At 34.0% G+C, this 19718-nt stretch overlaps 1 protein-coding gene across 2 annotated transcripts in view; it reads left to right on the top strand.

The window, feature by feature from the left end:
* CDH9 (cadherin 9) overlaps positions 1 to 19718 on the top strand; it is a 112161-nt gene that overhangs the window by 68529 nt on the left and 23914 nt on the right. For both annotated transcript variants that reach the window (XM_032183146.1, XM_032183145.1), the window contains exons 4-6: positions 12756 to 12875; positions 15099 to 15266; positions 19161 to 19348. In XM_032183146.1, coding sequence (XP_032039037.1) covers positions 12756 to 12875; positions 15099 to 15266; positions 19161 to 19348 — 476 coding nt within the window. The remainder of the gene's footprint in view (positions 1 to 12755; positions 12876 to 15098; positions 15267 to 19160; positions 19349 to 19718) is intronic.

Genomic DNA, 19718 nt, shown 5'->3' with positions numbered 1-19718 from the left:
TCCTTCAGACAGGATGTTAAACCAAGGCCCTTTCATCTTTCATGGCTTCACATCTAAAAAATAGAAATCTCAATGATATTCTGAAAATATTAAAGAACAACAATGTTTCTTCAGACAGTTTACATACCTTTTGATACAATCATGCACCCTTATGCAATCCTTTGATAAAATATGGATTACTATTCACAACCATGCACAACCTGTTTACAGAGTGACAGTAAATACTGGGTTCCTATGCATAAAGTCAGCTTTCATGCACCTAATCTGCTCCCATACAGGCTGTTGCAAGTACAGATAATTTTGCTTCTTTCAAGACAAGCTTCAGTATAACAGGTTGCAGTGAGCCCCTTTCTCACATTTATAATCCATATTGGAACCTGCAGCAACTGAACTGCTGGTGCTAAGGACAGGAATTGCTGAGACTAATTGACATTATTAATATCAGGAACACCTGTGCCTCTATCAGAAGGAATATGTCAAATAGAGACATAGGTGTGCTATATCCTTTATTGAAAAGAAAACATGGCAAACATTATAAACTTATTATATATATACATATAAGCAATTATATATATATATATAAACAATTTAATAGTATGGAGGAGGTAATATGTTGTATAACTGTAGGTTTTTTTCCTGTTTAAGTGAAACATGAAAGTCTCCATTTATATCACACCAATGCACATGGTTCTTTCTTATTTCCTAGTACCGTATAATGAAGCTACTTATGAAATCTTAGGTGTCTGAAAAAAAAAAAAAAAAATCTTCATTTAAATTTTTGAGAGTGGAGTTTCTCAGGTGTTAGATCTATAGTAGGCTGGACACAAATCTAAGTCATTAATTGAAGATGACTAGATCTAAGTTAAATCTACCTGAGAATTAGTTATATGTAGCAATAAAACGAATTTACAAAATGGATTTAGAAGTAGCTAATTATTTTTTGTCCTGTTAAAGCATAAGAGCATATGTCTAGGATGCTTGCTTAATCTAATCTCCTGAAGCATTATGTCCTTTTTAAAAGCAAAGGAAGCTTTTTGGATGCTTAAATATACATTTTTAGTTGCTAATGTTATGCAGCTGAGTGTAAAATGTTTATTTTGAAAGTAAAACACAATGACAGGTGGCTTTTTTTCCCCACCAGATTTCTCTATAACTATTAAGTGTTTCCAGAAAGTATAAATAAGATGCAAAGGATTGTATTTGGTTCTAAGATAAATTACAACAATAGTTTGTATTATAATATTAATCCAAGTAACAAAGCATCGCACAATCCTCAATATACATAAATATGTTTTAACATGATTTTCAGTCTTCCAAAGATGTAACAGTCTTATCAAACAGATTGGTCCATTACAAAGCAAAGGTCCAGATTCCCTCTATTTATCTTGTGTACCTCATTTCATAATATATCCCTCTCTACCTCTGACCCTCAATTTTAGAAGAGCAACTAGGAATTGAAGATTTTATCTAATATGAATCAGAATTATTAGGACTAGTTTTACTACAAATGGTTTTGCTACAGCATTACACTAGCCTGACTGTAGTAATCTCAAGAATGAAATAAAACTCCTCAAGAAGTCCACTGTTCTCCTTAAAAGAGACAGAAAATGGTTTCCTACAGAGATGTAAGGACTCAGAATATCTGCCCATGGTAGTTAAAATATTGTTAAATCAGTACTTTCTCACTTAAAACCTGCCCATGTATATATATATATACACACATATAATGTATGTGCTTATATTAATTGCAGAAATAAAATATGATATTTTTTTTCAATTAAATTGTGAAAATAGGCATGAAAGTTGATGAAAAGAAGGTTCTAGTGACACAAGATAAATCATAAAAATGGCAGATACTATGTGAGTGATTTTCTTCATTTAATTAATGATTCAGCATGAATTCTATGTCATCATTTTCCCTTCTTGTCAATCACGTAGTTATTTTGGAAATCTCCTGTCAATCTTCACAGAGTTAAGACATTGAAAGTAAGAAAAAGATTATCCTGGACAATCTTACCTGAAAATTACTCTGTATTATTCCCACCGATGCTTATCATTTATTGAGTACATGGAACAAGATAGCTTACAGCATTTCTCATTCAATTACTATATTTTTCTTAATATCTAGAAAACACATCTCACAGTTTTCACAATGACAGCAATCCTGCTGCTCAAACTTAATTATCTGCTATCTTACCAGATGCCTCAAAAGACTTTCCAGAATTGCTTTTTTTTTTTTTCCACAATCTCATATATATTTGACACTGTGAAATTGAGAATGAGCATTAGTAAGCTCTCTGAAAGTATCAATTTTACTTGTTATGAAAGTTGTGTTTTCATATTTAAAATAGGTATTGCTCACAACTAATTGTTATTTTTTATTATTATTTTTTTAAACACAACAGATCTAACGTGCTGTCCACAGAAGTATGTATAGATGTGTGTGAATATCCTGTATGTAACAGAATGTTTCCTATCAGATTCCTGTCAGCAAGCCAACTCAGTAGCAGTAACAGTGACTTCATTCTACCCCAAGGCAAATGTTAAATGATAAATGATTAATAAATTGGTAAGACCATGTACACAGTATATTGGAGGTGTGAAATAAATAAATAAATAAAAAAGGCTTATTTTATCATAAATTCAAATAAATGACAATTGTGTAAAAAAAAAAAAAAAAACACATCTAAATATTAACCACCTCTTTAGTGCAGTAAGGTAGTAAGAGAGAGGTCCGGTAAAAAAGTCTTATATTTCATGGTCCAGAAAACTAATTCATGAATTACTGAGTTCATGAATACAATTTTAAAAGATACAATGTGTCTGGAACACGTGTAACTGAGGAAGATAAATCATCTATTTAAGAGCATATATCCAGATAATTTTCACTGAGACCTAAACACTCTGGAATCTAAAAGTTTGGAAATGAGCTCAGGCTCAGGCCCAGCTCAGGCTATGAATCTTTCCAAAACGACTAGTTCAGAATCAGTACCTTTAATCTTTTTCAACAAGATTTTTTCAAATCAATGAGGTTTTAAACCACCCACTGTGATCATATCCCTGCAATCAATGACCAATGTACAATTATGATCAATTGACAACTCAGCGGTCTTTAGCTGAACACTTGTGCATGTCAGTCACTTGGCAGACAACTGAGCTCTTTTGAAGATAAAAAATATATAGACATAATAACATAACAATCTTGAAAATTAAAATCTCTTAAAGTTAAAACCTTACTTAAAATTCAAGTTTTTTTTTTTTTTTTCTTGATACACACATACACAAATATGTACATGCTTACACACATTTACTTACATATACACATGTAGGTTCTAGAATTGTTTTCCATTTTTTTTGTCTAAAAATAGTACTCTGATATGTAGTTTAAAAAATATATATATACATATATGTACACATATCTTTGGGTAGACCTGTGCAGTGTCAAGAGTTGGACTTGATGATCCTTAAGGGTCCCTTCCAACTCAGGATATTCTATGATTCCTATGATTCTATGATTCTACACATGTATGTACACATATACGTATATGTGTACATATACGTATATGTGTACATACATGTGTACATATATGTGTACATGTACATATGTACATATGTACATATATGTGTACACATACATGTGTACATACACATATACATATACATATATGTGTGTGTGTATATATATATATCATGACCTAAAATAACCTTGAAATTAATTTTATTGTCTCTGCTTTAGCTTCTATTTCATTTTCAAATTATTCTTTTTTATGATTTCCACAGACAACATTCACAGTATCTAAAAACATATGAAGCACATATTAAACTGATGTAAATTTGTGTTTCTTAATAACTTCTTCATTTACTACATTTTTCAAAGGAAATTGTTATTTTGTTATTTTCCACATTTATAATTGTTATTTTTCCACATTCTCATGGTCATAAGAGAGATTAACCACTTCATTTCTGATCACACTTGTCTGTGCAGCTGGCAAAAGCTAGAAACTCTGTTAGGATTGCAATTTATATTGTACTTCTATCACCAGAAGAATTTTGATATTGCACATGAGAGTCTAGCCCCCCTACTTAGAAATCCAAAGTGAGATACAAAAAGATCTAGAGATAACAAAAGCCAAGCTCAATATAAAGAACAAAAGAAACATAGGTACAGGAAGCTTAATTGTTCCTTCCCAAAACATCACAAACCTCTTTGTACTACAGGTTAAAATACAGAACTGTACAGGAATGTATAACAGAAACTCAAAATTTTGTCCAAAAAAATGCCAATTATTGAAACATTTTTCTTTTAAATTCATTTTTTTGACTTTCTTCCAATTACTTCTGAGTCAGAAGCCTTCCAATTACTTCATTATTTTGTAAATTAAAAAATATGAATATACCTGAAAACTTTCTTGGAGCTTCTGTGTAGAAATCGGGATTTTTAATCAATAAATAACACATTTTAGCCTTTAGGAGCTACTACTTCTCCTAGCAGGATCAAGGGGAAGCAAACTTTTCCTGAGTTTATTATAAGAACAGCTGAAAAAGTAAATAAAATTAAGGTTGGGAGAAAAGGGCCAAGATCTCCAGTTCTTAACCCTAAAGAGGAACCAGACCTTCAAGAAATTTTTAAGTGGTAGAGTTCCTGTGCCTGAATTACCATGACTAGAAGATGTTAGTCAGTAAAGCTGGCCTATTTCCACACACTCTGTAAGAGAATTCTGCGCAGACAGAAAGTAACTAAGACATATTATAGCATTACTTGTTGCACTTTAAATATATTTCTTTTATTAGCAGTTAATTCTAGTTTTATACCTTACCATATTCATAGCAGCTCCGAACCCAGGAGTATGCAACTGGTGAGTTTCATCACTATTTTGAATAGAAATTTTAACAATAGGATTTTGTTGCTGTTGCTTTGGTTATTTTTTATTGTTGTTTTTATTATTTAAACATAGACTGCATATACTTGTTCTGCCTAAAAGAAAAGTGTTTTCTAATTGTAAGTATGTAGAGCATGTTGAACAAAATGGAAAAGACTTCTAAGCTGCAGTTCATTTATTATGGATGACAGATCACTTTATACTATACCTCATTAGTCTAAGAAATACAATGTAAAAAGTAGTCAACATTAACACTTGAAAGAATCTGCCATTTGATGGCACCAGTATTCTTGTTTCAGAAGTGACTATGGTAACAGGTAAAAAAGTAGATACCTCAAAGAGTAAACAGACACAGTCTTGTTCACCCACAAATACTACAAATTACTTCTCATTCTTTTTACTATTTTCCATTTCTTATTGTGTCCATAATGCTTTTCAAATTCTCATGCAGGGCATCTGATGTATTTCACAGTCACAATTACTACCAAAGGGAAACTAAAGTTACTGTACCAAGGTATTGAACAGCAGGAGGGCAAGGGCTAGAGGCTTTGTTCAGCTTTAGACATTCTTTTCCTGTTTAATACCAGATATTATTTTGCAATGGTGTATGTATTGTATTCACTGTCAAAAGCATCTACCCCACATAGCATTTCAAATAGATTAGACAGAGTAGTTTAGTAACATTACTTCTTCCTATGAGGTGAGGCAGTCATTAACATGTACTTCTTTTTAATGCAAGTCCTGATAACACAATCTAAAATGTGAATTCATTTTATCATAAAAAATGAAAGATAGAACAAAACCCTGAAACATCAGAAGAGAATACACACAAGAAATGATGAGAATTATTTCCCTGTTATGTTTATATAACGTAAGGGACTGTTTCCATAGGGAAGCTTCATAAAAATAGAATCTCATATTTCTGGAATGCATGGTAAGGCCCATGAGTTTTTACTGTAATGGAGTAAAATGGAAAGGAGAAGAGTTATGAGAAATAAAGCTACACTCCTCAGCATAGCCTGCTCTTTTTTGTATCTCTCATAAATTACTTTTAGTCTTGCTAGCAGGGATTACAGTGCCCATTTGTGTTCACCACAGTGGTGCAAATTTTATAATTTCTGAATGGGAGATCAAGCTAAAACAAACATACAGTACCCAGCTATAGGAGCTAGCACATCAGCTGACTTCTAAATCAACCATTATGAGAGACTGTACAGAAAAATATGAGACCGCATATTTTCAAGTGTAATGAAATTTCACCTTACATATACTCTTGATTACATATACTTACATATATTGATGATTAAAAATCATCAACTGGGTAAAATGAAATCTATGTAATACTGTATCTCCTCTTTCATGCCACCCTTCTACCTGCTCTTTATTTCTGTTCTTTATTTCTGCTCAATATATACAGGTGAACAACATTTTAAGTTATTTCTTATTTTTTCCCATGCAATGTTACTGTTCCTTTGAGACCTGTTCCACAGGTACCTTCTTTGTTCTAAGCTGGTTTTTGTTGTTGTTTGTTTTTTTCAGTCACATCTATTTATTACTCTTCTAAATTGAGACCATTTATCTATTTATTTGTTGACACTTGCTCCTGTTCTGTTTATACTCCTCTTTTTCTCTTGGCCTTACAAACCTTTTATTCTACCAATCTTTTGGCAGAAAGATTGGTAAAATCTAGAAAAAGCAGTCTAGAAAACCTAGAAAAAGCAGTCTAGAAAAATCTCTCCTAAATTGGGGTCATGTACAAAAAAGCAAAGTCCACCTTGCGGTTCATTACTTCTTCCACTGTCTAGATAGGAACTGTCTTCCAGCCAAACATTAGCTTTAGGTCTCGATGTTTAGCCCTTGACTTTTTATAGAAAGTAGTCTGACGTGATGTACTCCAACTGGAGAGCTAAGGAGATCCTGTTGGTGAATTTTATAGGTTCCTAGAATTTGTAGGCCTAGATGACTACTTGCATTTCATAATTTCTCCAGTTCCTTGCCAATGCACAGACTCAATCTATTCAGAGAGAATAATCTGCTCTCAAATTAAAAGTGGTTTAATATGTTTCAGTATTTCTGTAGCTCACTTAATAGTTCACTCATGTCTTCAGCAGTATGTCGAGATAAAAAGAATCCCTGGATCCACGCTGTCTAAGTAAGCTGTCCATCCGCTTATTTTCTTGAAGATTTTAACAGAACAAAATTTCTAGTTTTGCCTCCAGAGGTTTCCCAGACTTCTCCCATATCTTTTCAGCTTGTGAAAATAATCCTCTTCTAAAGTCTTCTCTCCATGAATAAACTTGATGAACAGCAGATTGTCATTGTGCTTGAAAACAGGAAGCAAGCACAAGAGCTTCTCCTTTAGGGAGACAAAGTCCTTCCTTCCTCTCTACTTACTCCAGCTGGTCTTCTATTTCTGTAAATGAAGCAGCCTTTCTGATTTGAGTTGAGCTTTCTTTTAAACAGAGCTGGGGGGGGGAAATAAAAAAAAAAAAAAAAAACATATTCACTGTAAAAAGTCAAAACTTTTTAGTAATTGTCATTTTGATAAAAGTTGACTTGACAAAAAATAGAAAGGAAATTGTCTGATAATGTCAAAAACATTCTGTTTCAAATTTTCCTTTTTTTTTTTTTTTTTTTTTCATGTTAAATGGCTTTTTGAAAACTTTATATTAGAAGACCAAAGTCTAAAACAAACATATTTTTTTCCTCAAAATTGAAAGCTGGGACATGCATGAGATATGTACTGAAAAATAAGACTTTATATGAAAAAATAGCAAAATGTGTACCCATCTCATTTTCTAGAAGACTTCTTTTGCACTAAGGAAATACTCTGCAGGATATTTACATCTGCTATGCAAAACACTCTGGTGTCATGTTAGGAGACCTGCTTAGACTCTCTTGAAAGAGTCCAAGGACTCTTTCAAGGGCTGAAGAACACATAGAACCAACACATTTTAAGTGCAATTCAGAAAATCATTTTAATTTCAAATGTTTTTTTCAACATTATGTCCCACTCCTCATGAGTTCTGGAAATCTATGTTAGTGGAACTCTATTCTGACACTGAATCACACAGTCCTAGATAAGGAGTGATGCTCTCTCTAATTCAGATTTCCTTTTTGGACTCTGTATTCTTACATGCACATACAAAAAAAAAAACACGCACACAAGAACACACTCACAAAATGACACTACTCACACAGATTTAATCTAGATTTGTCTTCTCTCTTACCCTCAAAATTACCTTTCTGCCTTTTTCCACCCTCACATTAGGATTCCATCCTTCACAAAGCGCTTAAGCCTCTAGACTCAAAAACATCCATCTAAGCAAAGAATAAAAGAAACAACAACAACAAACCTATACTGATACTAGATTGCTCGTAAAGCTTGGAAAATTCAAGACTTTCAACACATTGTTATTCTTTGTTCATTGCATACAAATATACAGAGAATCTTTGAGATACAAGAACAGCAAAATTATATAGAAGCTGTGTGGGGAAAAAATAATATTGAGAATTCATCTAAACAAAACCAAACAAAAAGAAAAAATAAATAAAATAAGACATGCCTTTTGAGAACTCTCAGAGTTATCTCCCACCCTGAGAAAGTATAGGCATACTGGGTAGGACTGGATTGAATTTCACTTTTTTTTGTAGACAAGTGTTTGTATTATTCCTTAGACTGCTGTTCTGGTCATTCTCACATTTTCTCCAGCATCTTTCACTCTAGTTTGCTAGTGTGGTCGGTCTGACATTGGCTGTCTGCCAAAACCCTACCCAGCTACTCTTTCACTCTTCTTCAACGGGATAGGGGAAAAGTAAAATGGAAAATTTGGGGGTAAAAATGAAGAAATCATTTACCAATTATGATCATTAGCAAAACAGACTCTACTTGGGGAAGAGTAATTTAATTTATTAACAATTAAAATATAGTGGGATGGTGAGAAAAAAAATAAAAATAGCTAAAACACCTTCCCCCACCACCTAGGATCAATTCACAGAGTCACAGAATGGTCGAGGTTGGAAGGGACCTCTGGAGATCATCTAGTCGAACACCGCTGCCAAGCAGGATCACCTAGAGCACATTGCACAGGATGGCATGCAGGAGGGGTTTTGAGTATCTCCAGAGAAGGAGACTCCACAACCTCCCTGGGCAACCTGCTCCAGTGCTCTGTCACCCTCACAGTAAAGAAATGCTCCCTTATATTCAGCCAGAACTTCCTATGCTTCAGTTTGTGCCCATTGCTTCTCCTCCGGTCTCTGGGCACAACCGAAAAGAGAGCAACTTCATCCTCTTGACACCCTCTCCTCAGGTATTTATATACATTAATGAGGTCTCCCCTCAGTCTTCTCTTTTCCAGGCTAAACAGGCCCAGTTCCCTCAGCCTGTCCTTGTACTCCATTCCCCTAGTCATCTAGTAGCCCTTCTCTGGACCCACACTAGTAGTTCTATGTCCCTCTTGTACTGGGGAGCCCAGAACTGGACACAATACTCCAGCTGTGGCCTCACCGGGGCTGAGTAGAGGAGGAGGATCACCTCCCTTGACCTGTTGGCAACACTCTTCCTCCCTTCCTTCCCTACTCCTCTCTAGCATGCTCAGCTGTGGAAATATCTCAGAAAACTTCTAACATAGCAACCTAGTTTGTATTTTAAATCATGCTGACTTCCTTTGGCAAATGTGTGCAAAAAGACTTCTTGTGAGGTAATCTAGACATAAAAAAAATAATCCACATTCTTTGGGTATCATTTAGGTGGGGGTGAGAATAGGCCATAACTGATTTCAGTTAAAAAATATCCAAATATATTCACAACATTGCTAATTAATTCATAGATAGTGCTGAGTTGCTTCAGTTCATTGCCTTTTCTGGTTGAATTTCTGACCCCAAAATCCAAGAGAAGTTTAGCTGTTCAAGAATTGCCTACAGTCCATGAAGATCCTCCTTTATGACACAGCATATTGTTGGCAGAGAAGAGAGCAAACTGCATGCTGACACTAAATTTTCTGTGGATATGCTTCTGTTATTCATTTCTCCCAGTTGCACTATTAGTTTACTAGGAAGCAGCAGCTGTTATAACACTATTTTTTCACCACTCTACAGAATTAGACAAATAAAGGAAAACATCAATACTTTGCAAACTGTAATGAGATCTCATTCTATATCAGATCTACTTGAACTATTTGTAATGACCTCCAAGTTTTCTATAGGGTTGCAGCTTATCAATTCTCCTCAGCAACCATATTATATGTCATTTGAGCCTCTGGAAACGCAGATATATATTATAATGAGGCAAAGACAGAAATTTCCCAAAGACTTCCCTGAGTTCTGGAATGCCTTCCTTGAAAGAAAACATCACTTTCTAAACAGGATTCAGCATTCTGTCTTTCAGCAAAACAGGAAGCTGGAAAAAAAAGTTAATGTTTACTCAGTTTTTATAACCATACTAAAATTGCTGTGTCAGCCCTGAAACAGTGCCTAAAACCAGGTGAGAGCAATAATTTTAACTTCTAGTTACTACAGTGACACACAATATAAGATCCTACTGATAAGCCGTACATTTTTAGGAAGCCAGCAATGATAGTGGCTCTCCTTCCCCTGTTAAACATGAGTAGGCATAAACTTTTTTTTTTTTTTTTTTTTTTTTTGCTTTTTTGGGGGTGTGTGTGTGGAGAGGGGTGGGGAGCTGTCGGGGGAAAGCAGATAGAACTTATGGAATTTTACATTTCTCAAATAGTCTTCATTTTGCATCCAGATCAACAGTTCTGCTGGACCTTTAGTGATAAGTTTGTTCCTAAATATTCGCTGCTTCAGGATTATCTTTACAGCTCACCTTGGTGCACAGATAACTTCTGTTTAACCAGCCAAAAATAATCTAGATTGCTCATGGCAAAAATCAATTTCAAAGTTTGATGAATTGTGACAAAGCCTTTTTACAACTTTATTCTGCTGATTTGTTATAAAGAAGTATTCCTCCCCTCTTTTCATGTTGTTCAGAAAAACTGAAATAGAGGGAACTGTTACTGATATGTAGGTAAAATTATATATAAACTCTTATGTATTCTAATAAAAACACATGGATCTAACAAGACATGGCTGCTCTGTATTTCTGCTTTTCCCAGTAACTCTTATTCATGGTATGGCCACGGTAAATGCACTTCAGTTCCATTAGTCATAAGTGACTGAGCATCTTCCAAGTTTATAGTCAAGAAGACTACCTGACTGAAAAAAAAAAAAAAAAAAAAAAAAAAAAAGTGATATCACTATATATTATACTTTTTTCTCATAAGGAAAGTGAGATATACCAAAAATATACATCACAAAATATGGTAAAGAGCAGTCAGCCATCAACAATTCTAGCTGTTGGACTGCCTGAAATTACACAAGCATTTTTCAAATCTAGATTGTGTTAGTAAAATGTATCCTGACACCTTGAAAATTGCTTACAAATATTTAGAACAGTTTTTATGTATATCTTATATATTATTGTTATGATTTTGGCTGGGAAAGAGTTAATTTTATTTGTATAGGCTCGCACAATGTTGCATTTTGGATTTTTGATGAAAATAATGGCGATAACACACTGATGTTTTAGCTGTTGCAGATCAGCATTTGCACAGAGCCAAGGATTTTTCAGCTTCTCATGCTGCCCTGCCAGCAAGGAGGCTGAGGGTGCACAAGGAGCTAGGAAGGGACACAGCCAGGACAGCTGGCCCAGGCTGGCCAAATAGATGTCCCACACCATGTGATGTCATGATGAGCTATAAAAGCTGGGTTAAAAATGAAAAGGGGGAGCAGAGGTGGGGAGCAGTGTAATATTGGGATGATGGCATTTGTGTTCCCAAGTGACCATTATTCATGATGAGCCCTGCTTCCTTGGACAGAACATGGCTGAACACCTGCCTGCTGATGGGAAGTAGTGAATGAATTCCTTGTTTTGCTTTGTTTGTGTGCAGCTTTTGCTTTACCTAGTAAGTTGTCTTTATCTCAACCCACGAGTTCTCACAATTTTACCTTTTTGATTCTCTCGCCATCCCACATGGAAAGAGTGAGTGAGCAACTGTGTAGCACTTAGCTGCCTTCCTGGTTAAAACACAATAATTATTTAATTATTATTTTTACCTATTGTTATATAGAGCTTTACAAAAGGGTTTTATTTTTTATTTTATTTTATTTTTTTTTCCTAATCCATAAACAGTATATTTGCTCACAGTGCTCTTGATCTCATATAGCTTATGTTCTCCTGATTGTAATCACAGGATCTGGGTAATACATTTTCACGCAAAATAAAAGTTTGCTGAAAAAAAGTAGTCATGGTTTAATGAAAATGATTTGCCAAGTAATAGGATAATTTTGATCAAGGGAGAAAAAAATAAAACAGCATGTATTATTGCAAAAATTAACTATTAAAAAAAATCTTTTAAAATAGCATGAGAAAAAAAAATTGTTTCAGCCTGATGTCAGATATTTGGAGGTTGTCTTCTAATCAGAAAATGAGGCTAATTTATTAAGCCAAATTTAAAAATCATAGTAGTACTTTTCACACTGTTTCAGCTGAGGTCGTTATTACCGAAAAACAATCTTTAAAACTGTTTGGTTGCAGAAAGAAAATGAAAACTGTGATGGGTTTCAAAGACATGTGCCCTTTCCTGTGCATTTGATGATGTTTAAATGAAGCATAGAGCTTAAGTGATAACAATTTTAGTTTTAGTCATAAGGAAGATGTGACTTTATTTGATTGTTTGCCTGGGGAATATAACACTGGATTTGTCCAGTGGATACTGTTTGTTTCTTTATTGAATCCAGTACAGAAACCACTGTGAATGATTTCTAAGAAACGTGTCTTAGAATTCTCTGATTCCTTGTTTGGTACCCATTTAGGTACATCTGTTATTCAAGTGACAGCCACAGATGCAGACGATGCCAACTATGGAAACAGTGCCAAAGTGGTGTACAGCATCCTCCAGGGACAGCCATATTTTTCAGTGGATCCAGAAACGGGTGAGCAATGTGTCTGTTCTGCTTTCTGCAATGACAAAGAGAGGATGCAAGGACTAAGACATTTTTCACTTATATTCAAATATTGCAACAGGCGTATGGCATTGCATAACTTGGCATGAAGCAGATAAAGTTTTTTACAAATGGAAATTGTAATCAGTAAAAATATACCTTTTCTGTTAAAAGAATAGTATTGCAGAACTGCTTTGCTTGGTATGAAAAAGACTTCTGTAAGACAGCTGTGCACTATAAGGGTTTAGAAAGTGTGTAGAATATTGGAAAGGATCTAAAGAGTCATGTAGTAAAAGTTAATTGTGCACTAGTTTCTGGGAGTTTAATCTGTTAAAAATAAATAAATAAATAAATAAAATAAAAATTGACAATTCCAGACGAGAAGGAAAAGAATAATAATCCCCAAAAGTAAATGAATTATCTGTAAATTTTTGTTACAGATCACTATACTCTGACCCCAACAATTATTAGAATTGAATAATAATAATAATAATAATAATAATAATAATAATAATAATAATAATAATAATAATAATAATAATAATAATAACAATAATGTATTAAAGCTTTAGAGCATGGATATAATCCCTTTTTACTGTTATACAGAAAATCATATAAGAGTCAGACATAAAGAAGAAAAACTTGTGTGAACATTGTGAATCCAAAACTATGGCCCAATAAAATTCTAAATCAACAAACAAACAAACAAAATCCAGCAAAACAAAACAACAAAAACAACAGTTACCTAATGCTAGTGCACATAGCACTTACAAGGCATTGCATTAGAGTGTTTCTGCATGTTATCAAAGCTATTCAGTTTGAGAATACAGAATTTAAGTGCAATTATGTCAAGAGCCCCTGAAGTTCCTAATCCAATGAGTATGCTCAGATGATAGTTAATTTACTTTTGAAATGCATTGGAATTTCTTTTGATATACATCGAGATTTCTTTTTGTAATACAGTATAATACCTACAGCATAATACCTACAGGATAATAAGAGTCATATGGCTAGAGTTTTAAAAGAAATGTAACGCTTTTGCCTTGAATTAAACTTTATTTATTTTTCTCCACCTTTTTTTTAACTTTACCAGGCACAAGCAGGGAAACAGGACAAGTATAGGTCACTAACCAAGGGCAGTAGGTGGCAAAGCAGGGGATACTTGGGAGCTCATCTTTGATTCTGGAATTATCTTTAATTTTTATCCAATTTGCTTTTTTATGTTACATTACCAGGCCAAGTTATGGTAATCACAACCCAGTATCCCTAGATCAGAGATAAATACTATGATACAAGACTAGAGAAGTTTTGTGTGTGTGTGTGTGTTTGTGTTTGTTTCTCTCTCTAAGAGTAGGAGTTTTGCAGATTATTTACTTATTTATTTTAACATAATCATAAACATAGGACAATCTTCATATCAAGCCAAGCTTGTAAAAGTGTCCTTTGTATTTAAATTCTCTTGCTTCATCAGATAAAGTTCTCATCACTTCAACCTTGCAAAACCACTTCCTTTTTAAATACAGAAAATCCTCATTTATTTTTGAAAAGAAAACATGCACGTGTCTACTTTAATGGAAAGATCTTTTGTGCTTTGTATCCCTAAAACACATGTTCCTGGGAGTCCCTATGCTTTTTGTGTGCTGTATGAGTCTGAGACAACTAAAATATTTTTTATGAAATTCTTGAGATCAGACACACAGAAAATACTTTCCAGCAGTAGTTTTACAGTCTTGTCCAATTCTTTATTAGCTATAGCCCTCAATGACTATCATCACCCCCACTGGGCGTTAAAATCTGTGGATCTATTACAGTCTGAAATAATGAATCCAGGACATGACAGAGTTCAACTTCATAGTGTAGTATCAACACCTCACCAGGGATGGAGATTTCACATTGCATTAAAATAATAGCTGGGATAGTGGTTGAAAAAAAAATTGTTCATTCAACAAACATTAATATTTTTGTCATTGGACCTAATTACGTTGATTTAGCACATTAAAAACAGTGAATAGTATCTCTGTTATATTTCTATTTTTCTTAAAATCACCTTAAATCAGTCAGAGATTGAAAAGTGTACTGAAGTATACTTTGTTTTGCTTCTTTTGGATTACCATCTGCACAGGATCTTACATAAATCCATTTAAAAACGGAGAGACTAACTCATGTCATGTTTTTTCTCCTTCCCCTCTGCCTCCTTTTTCTTATTTCTCCAAGGCATAATCAAGACTGCTCTACCGGACATGAGCAGAGAAAACAGGGAACAGTATCAAGTGGTCATCCAGGCCAAAGACATGGGAGGCCAGATGGGAGGACTATCAGGGACCACCACTGTGAACATCACTCTGACTGATGTCAATGACAACCCACCTCGATTCCCTCAGAGTATGGAGCATCTAAGAGTTCTGTTACTCTCCAAAGAAACTCTCTACAATCAGCTGTTTCACCGTTGCCATCTGGGATCTCTCTTTTTCCTCTCTCTCTTTTTCTTTTTTCTTCTTTTTCTCTCTCTCTTTATTTATTTATTTATTTACTTTTGTACAAATACTGGCCCACTGTTGTGTCTGTTTATGCTGCAGCACTGGTAAGGCAAATAGGAATCTTTGCCTACATTTTTTTTAATGTTGAAGTATTTCTTGCAAAGAAAAATTTTCTTCCCCTTTTTACTCTGTTCATAAGTACATTAACTGTAATAATACCTTAGGCTACCTAGAGGGTTTTAAAGCTAGCAGAGAAAATTAATCACAAAATCTAGTGTTCAGTTTTTGGAGACACTTGTAGTTTCATATATTTAGGCAAATATGTCACCACATTTTCTAATGTACCACCTTGCACAGGCAGAGTTGTTCAGGTGGCATGCTCTGGTATTTGTAATCTACATTCAGTTCTTGTTGATGACTACTTTTGATAATCTAGTCTGTATTTGACACAATTAAGATTTTTAAAAATATCTCTGTAGAATAAATTTGGCAAACAAAAGAAAGCAGCATGATATAGAAAGCTTCATAATATACTACATATCCTTTCATCCAGGGCCACTGGTTTAAATACAATCCTATGTTGTTATAATCAGTGTCTGATAACTGCTTGACGGGCTGCAGATATAAGAAATTTACAGCCTCAGTTCAGAAACTGTTGGAAAAATGTCCATGTATATAAAATTTGAATTGCTTGTTGGCACTGAATAGAGATCTGACTGGCTCTTTACCATTTCACCAAAGACTGAACAAACAAAGCTGATTTAAAAAACACTTTCCTTGACTTGCAGGAACTTGAAAAGCACTTCAGTGCCATAGCAATAAGTACAGTCAAAATAGTATAAACAGGTCAACATCAACCTAGAACAGATTTTTTTAAATGTTAGAAAACTATGACAGATGGGTTAGAGAGGATTCTTGAAGCTGCATATCACTTTTTACCTCTATTTGTCATAACATATTCATCTTTTAAGAAAAGAGGGGAAGGAAAGTATGGGCTTCATAAGGAATTTGAATTCATATTCAGAGTTTACTTGCAGAAAATCACCTTCACATGGTAAATTCACACCACAATTTTTAACTTAAATTTCTGCTTACTTCAGGAGATTACTCCTGTATCCTCTAGCATCATACAGCCCACAATATTTTGGCAAATAGGAATTCTTGAACCTAAACTAGAATGCAGTGTAGCATATTTTAAGTTTTGTTGCTGAATTAAATAAAATAAAATAAAATAAAATAAAAATATAAAATGATGTACAGAGCTACAAAATAAGTTATCAGTCTCTTTAGCTTTTATTCCTTATGAGATTTTTCTTCCAAGATTGGCTGAAACTTGAAATCTATGGGAATTCTGATAATTATGGGAATTCTGGAACATAATTATAGAGAAATCCACACAATTTGATGCTTCATAGAATATTCAATGTATTTTCTACATAGAATATCACTGAAAGACATAGGTTGGCAATAGATGTCTTGCTGTATTATCTATTCAGTGGTGTAATTTTCATTTTGCTGATTACCCTTCCTACTCATTTGCTTTCTTCTCAGAAGGGTGGTTTCAACATTTCCAGTGAAATCTAATATATATATATTTAATATACATCTAGAGGTTTTGATATCATCTCAGATAGTTATGAACAGGGTCATACCTTCAAATGATTATATAGTTCTGAAATTTGCTTCTTCCAAAACCAATTATTTTTCCTTTTTTTTTTTTTTTTTTTTTTTTTTTCCTTTTTCTTACATAAGGCACCAATAAGCAAAAATGTGGCCCAAAGCAGAGGATGAATAGCAAGTGGAGGCAACAGGAGATAATGACAAGGCACTGAAGAACTGAAGACTGATTTCTTATAGTAGATAGAATAATGAAAAATGGCAGAGTGCACTGTGAAATACAGGTTGTTTGGACTGCAGTAAGAAGGAACTAATCTGTTTTGTTTAGTTTCCCGAGAGGTGCACAGATCCTGTACATTTCAAAATCAAACATCACCATAATGAAAATCTTACATATTTGGAATTCAGTTATACTCTATACTAAACTAGCCATCTCACATGCCAAAAATGTGTAGCACTCACACAGCATCACAAAAATAAGGAATGCTTTCAGAAGCAAAAACACTCAAGGGAGTTATTTATTCTGGAAGAATACATAAGTAACATGATTAAATCTGTTCTTACAGTATTCCTGGCTCACCAGCCAAACCTCAAATTCGAGTTAGCCTTCAAACTTATGTTTAGCTGCCAGGAATGTTAATTTTCATCCCTTTTTCTGTTTGTTTTAAGGGAATAACATGCATTTTATTTTGTATGGATCGCAGCCAAGGAGTCTACTGCTGAGCTTTCACTTACAGCATCAAATTTGTAACAACAAATATAATTTAGCATCAAGCATTAGCTTCCATTTTGTTACACATCTATATAAATATAGGATATTTCTAGTGACACTCTTTTGTACCTAGTCTGTACATTTGGAGATGGAGAGTCATACAACACTCAGATGTCTTCTGTAGTCTTTGTGCTTAAAATAAACATTCAGGACCATTTTAAAGCACATGTTAATATAGGAAATAGGCTAACTGCAGGAAATATGCTTGCCTGTACTGTCTTATAGGTCAATACAACTTATGCAGGTTTTTACTGTGAACTTCAAATACAAATTGTGTGTTTTGACCACAGCTAATTTTGTTATATCAAGACTTTTATGCTATTTTTCTAAAGCTTTTTGTTTACATGAGAACATAGCTCAATTCTTTCCTCCCCCTCTCCTCCCCGCCCAACATTATGTTCTCGAATGTTGCATGTAAAATGCTGAAAATATCAGATTTTTGTTCACATACTTGCCAACAAATTACTGAAAATAGTGATCTAGAAACATCTGTATCTTACCAGTGGTGAAAGGTCTTCATTGTCTATTTCTAACTGGTCAAGCAAATCATCTGATTAATATTTTTTTCTTTATAATTAGATTTTATTGCAAATATTGTCAGAAAATACATATAAATTCACTTTTCATACACACAGACAAAATTAAAATATCTAAGTAATCAGAATTCTCTCTAGCAAAACCTGATTATAAAAACATTAAATGAAGTCAACCATAGAAAGTGCACAAAAACTATCTGCAGAGTAAATTAAAGAAAATCTGAAAGTATCTGCATTTCAATTAACTATAACAATTAACATGAACATGTATCCAAATGCTCTTTTCGATGACTCTTTAGTATGTATTATCAATAATGGCTGAATTAATTACTTTTAGATAGTACACCTAAAATGAATATATTAAAAACAAACAACAACAAAAAACTATTCTATTTTAGTCTCCTGCTACAATCCATGATGTTTTTAACAACTCTTATAACCCAAGGGGGGAAAAAAAAAAAAGAAAAGAAAAGAAAAAAAAAAAAAAAAAAACACAGAAAACTTCTACTGCTTGTAATTATAACATCTGGGAACATTTATGGAGGACTGAGAAAAAAAATATATATATAATGTTAGATAATCAATGTTCAAATTGCTGTCATATTACTGAGCTTCTCTGTTCTTTATAGTTGGGAAAAAAATTGTTGAAAGCATTAACATACAGTACTAAATAGCTTTGAAGAATCACTTGAATCTGACAGTTTATCAATCAACTCCAAACCCTGTTTTGAAGTCGAGTATGATGACTAATAGAATTTTTCTTCAAGTACTTCAAACTTCAAGTTGCTTAAAAAAATCCTGGTGAAATTTAAATGTTTATTATTCAGTAGAACAAAGTTTCTCAAAATAATAAAAGTTGATTTCATTCTTCCAGGCACCTACCAGTTCAACTCTCCTGAGTCTGCACCACCTGGGACTCCTCTTGGCAGAATTAAAGCCAATGACCCCGATCTGGGTGAAAATGCAGAGACTGAGTATAGCATCTCCAATGGGGAGGGATCAGACATGTTTGATATCGTCACTGACAAGGACACTCAGGAAGGGATTATAACTGTCAAAAAGGTTTATTTTTTCTCCCTCTCTGTTATATACATTTAGCTCTCCAGGTGTTATGGTTATTTTTCTTTTTCCAGGGGAAGGGAGGGTTGATCCCACAAGGGGTCAAGTCTGCCAAAGAGTTGTTGCATTAGTTTTGTTCTTCTCTTTCTTCAGCAGATATCTGTTATTTTCAAGTCTCAAGGGAAATTTACTGGCATGTCACTTCACATAAAGCAATATTTCAGTGGTGGCTGTCTGTTCAATACATATACTCTCACACACAGTACTTTTGAATTAGGGCTGTGAGAACCTGGAGGGGTTCATTTCACTGTGGGGTTTGTCAGCTGAGTGTTGCAGTAATGCTCACAAGGGTTGGGTGCTCACCTGAAATTTG

Source organism: Aythya fuligula, chromosome 2, assembly GCF_009819795.1.
Source record: "Aythya fuligula isolate bAytFul2 chromosome 2, bAytFul2.pri, whole genome shotgun sequence".
Taxonomy (NCBI): domain Eukaryota; kingdom Metazoa; phylum Chordata; class Aves; order Anseriformes; family Anatidae; genus Aythya; species Aythya fuligula.
The sequence above is the reverse complement of the archived record's forward strand: the minus strand, read 5'-3'. Positions and strand labels throughout refer to the sequence as shown.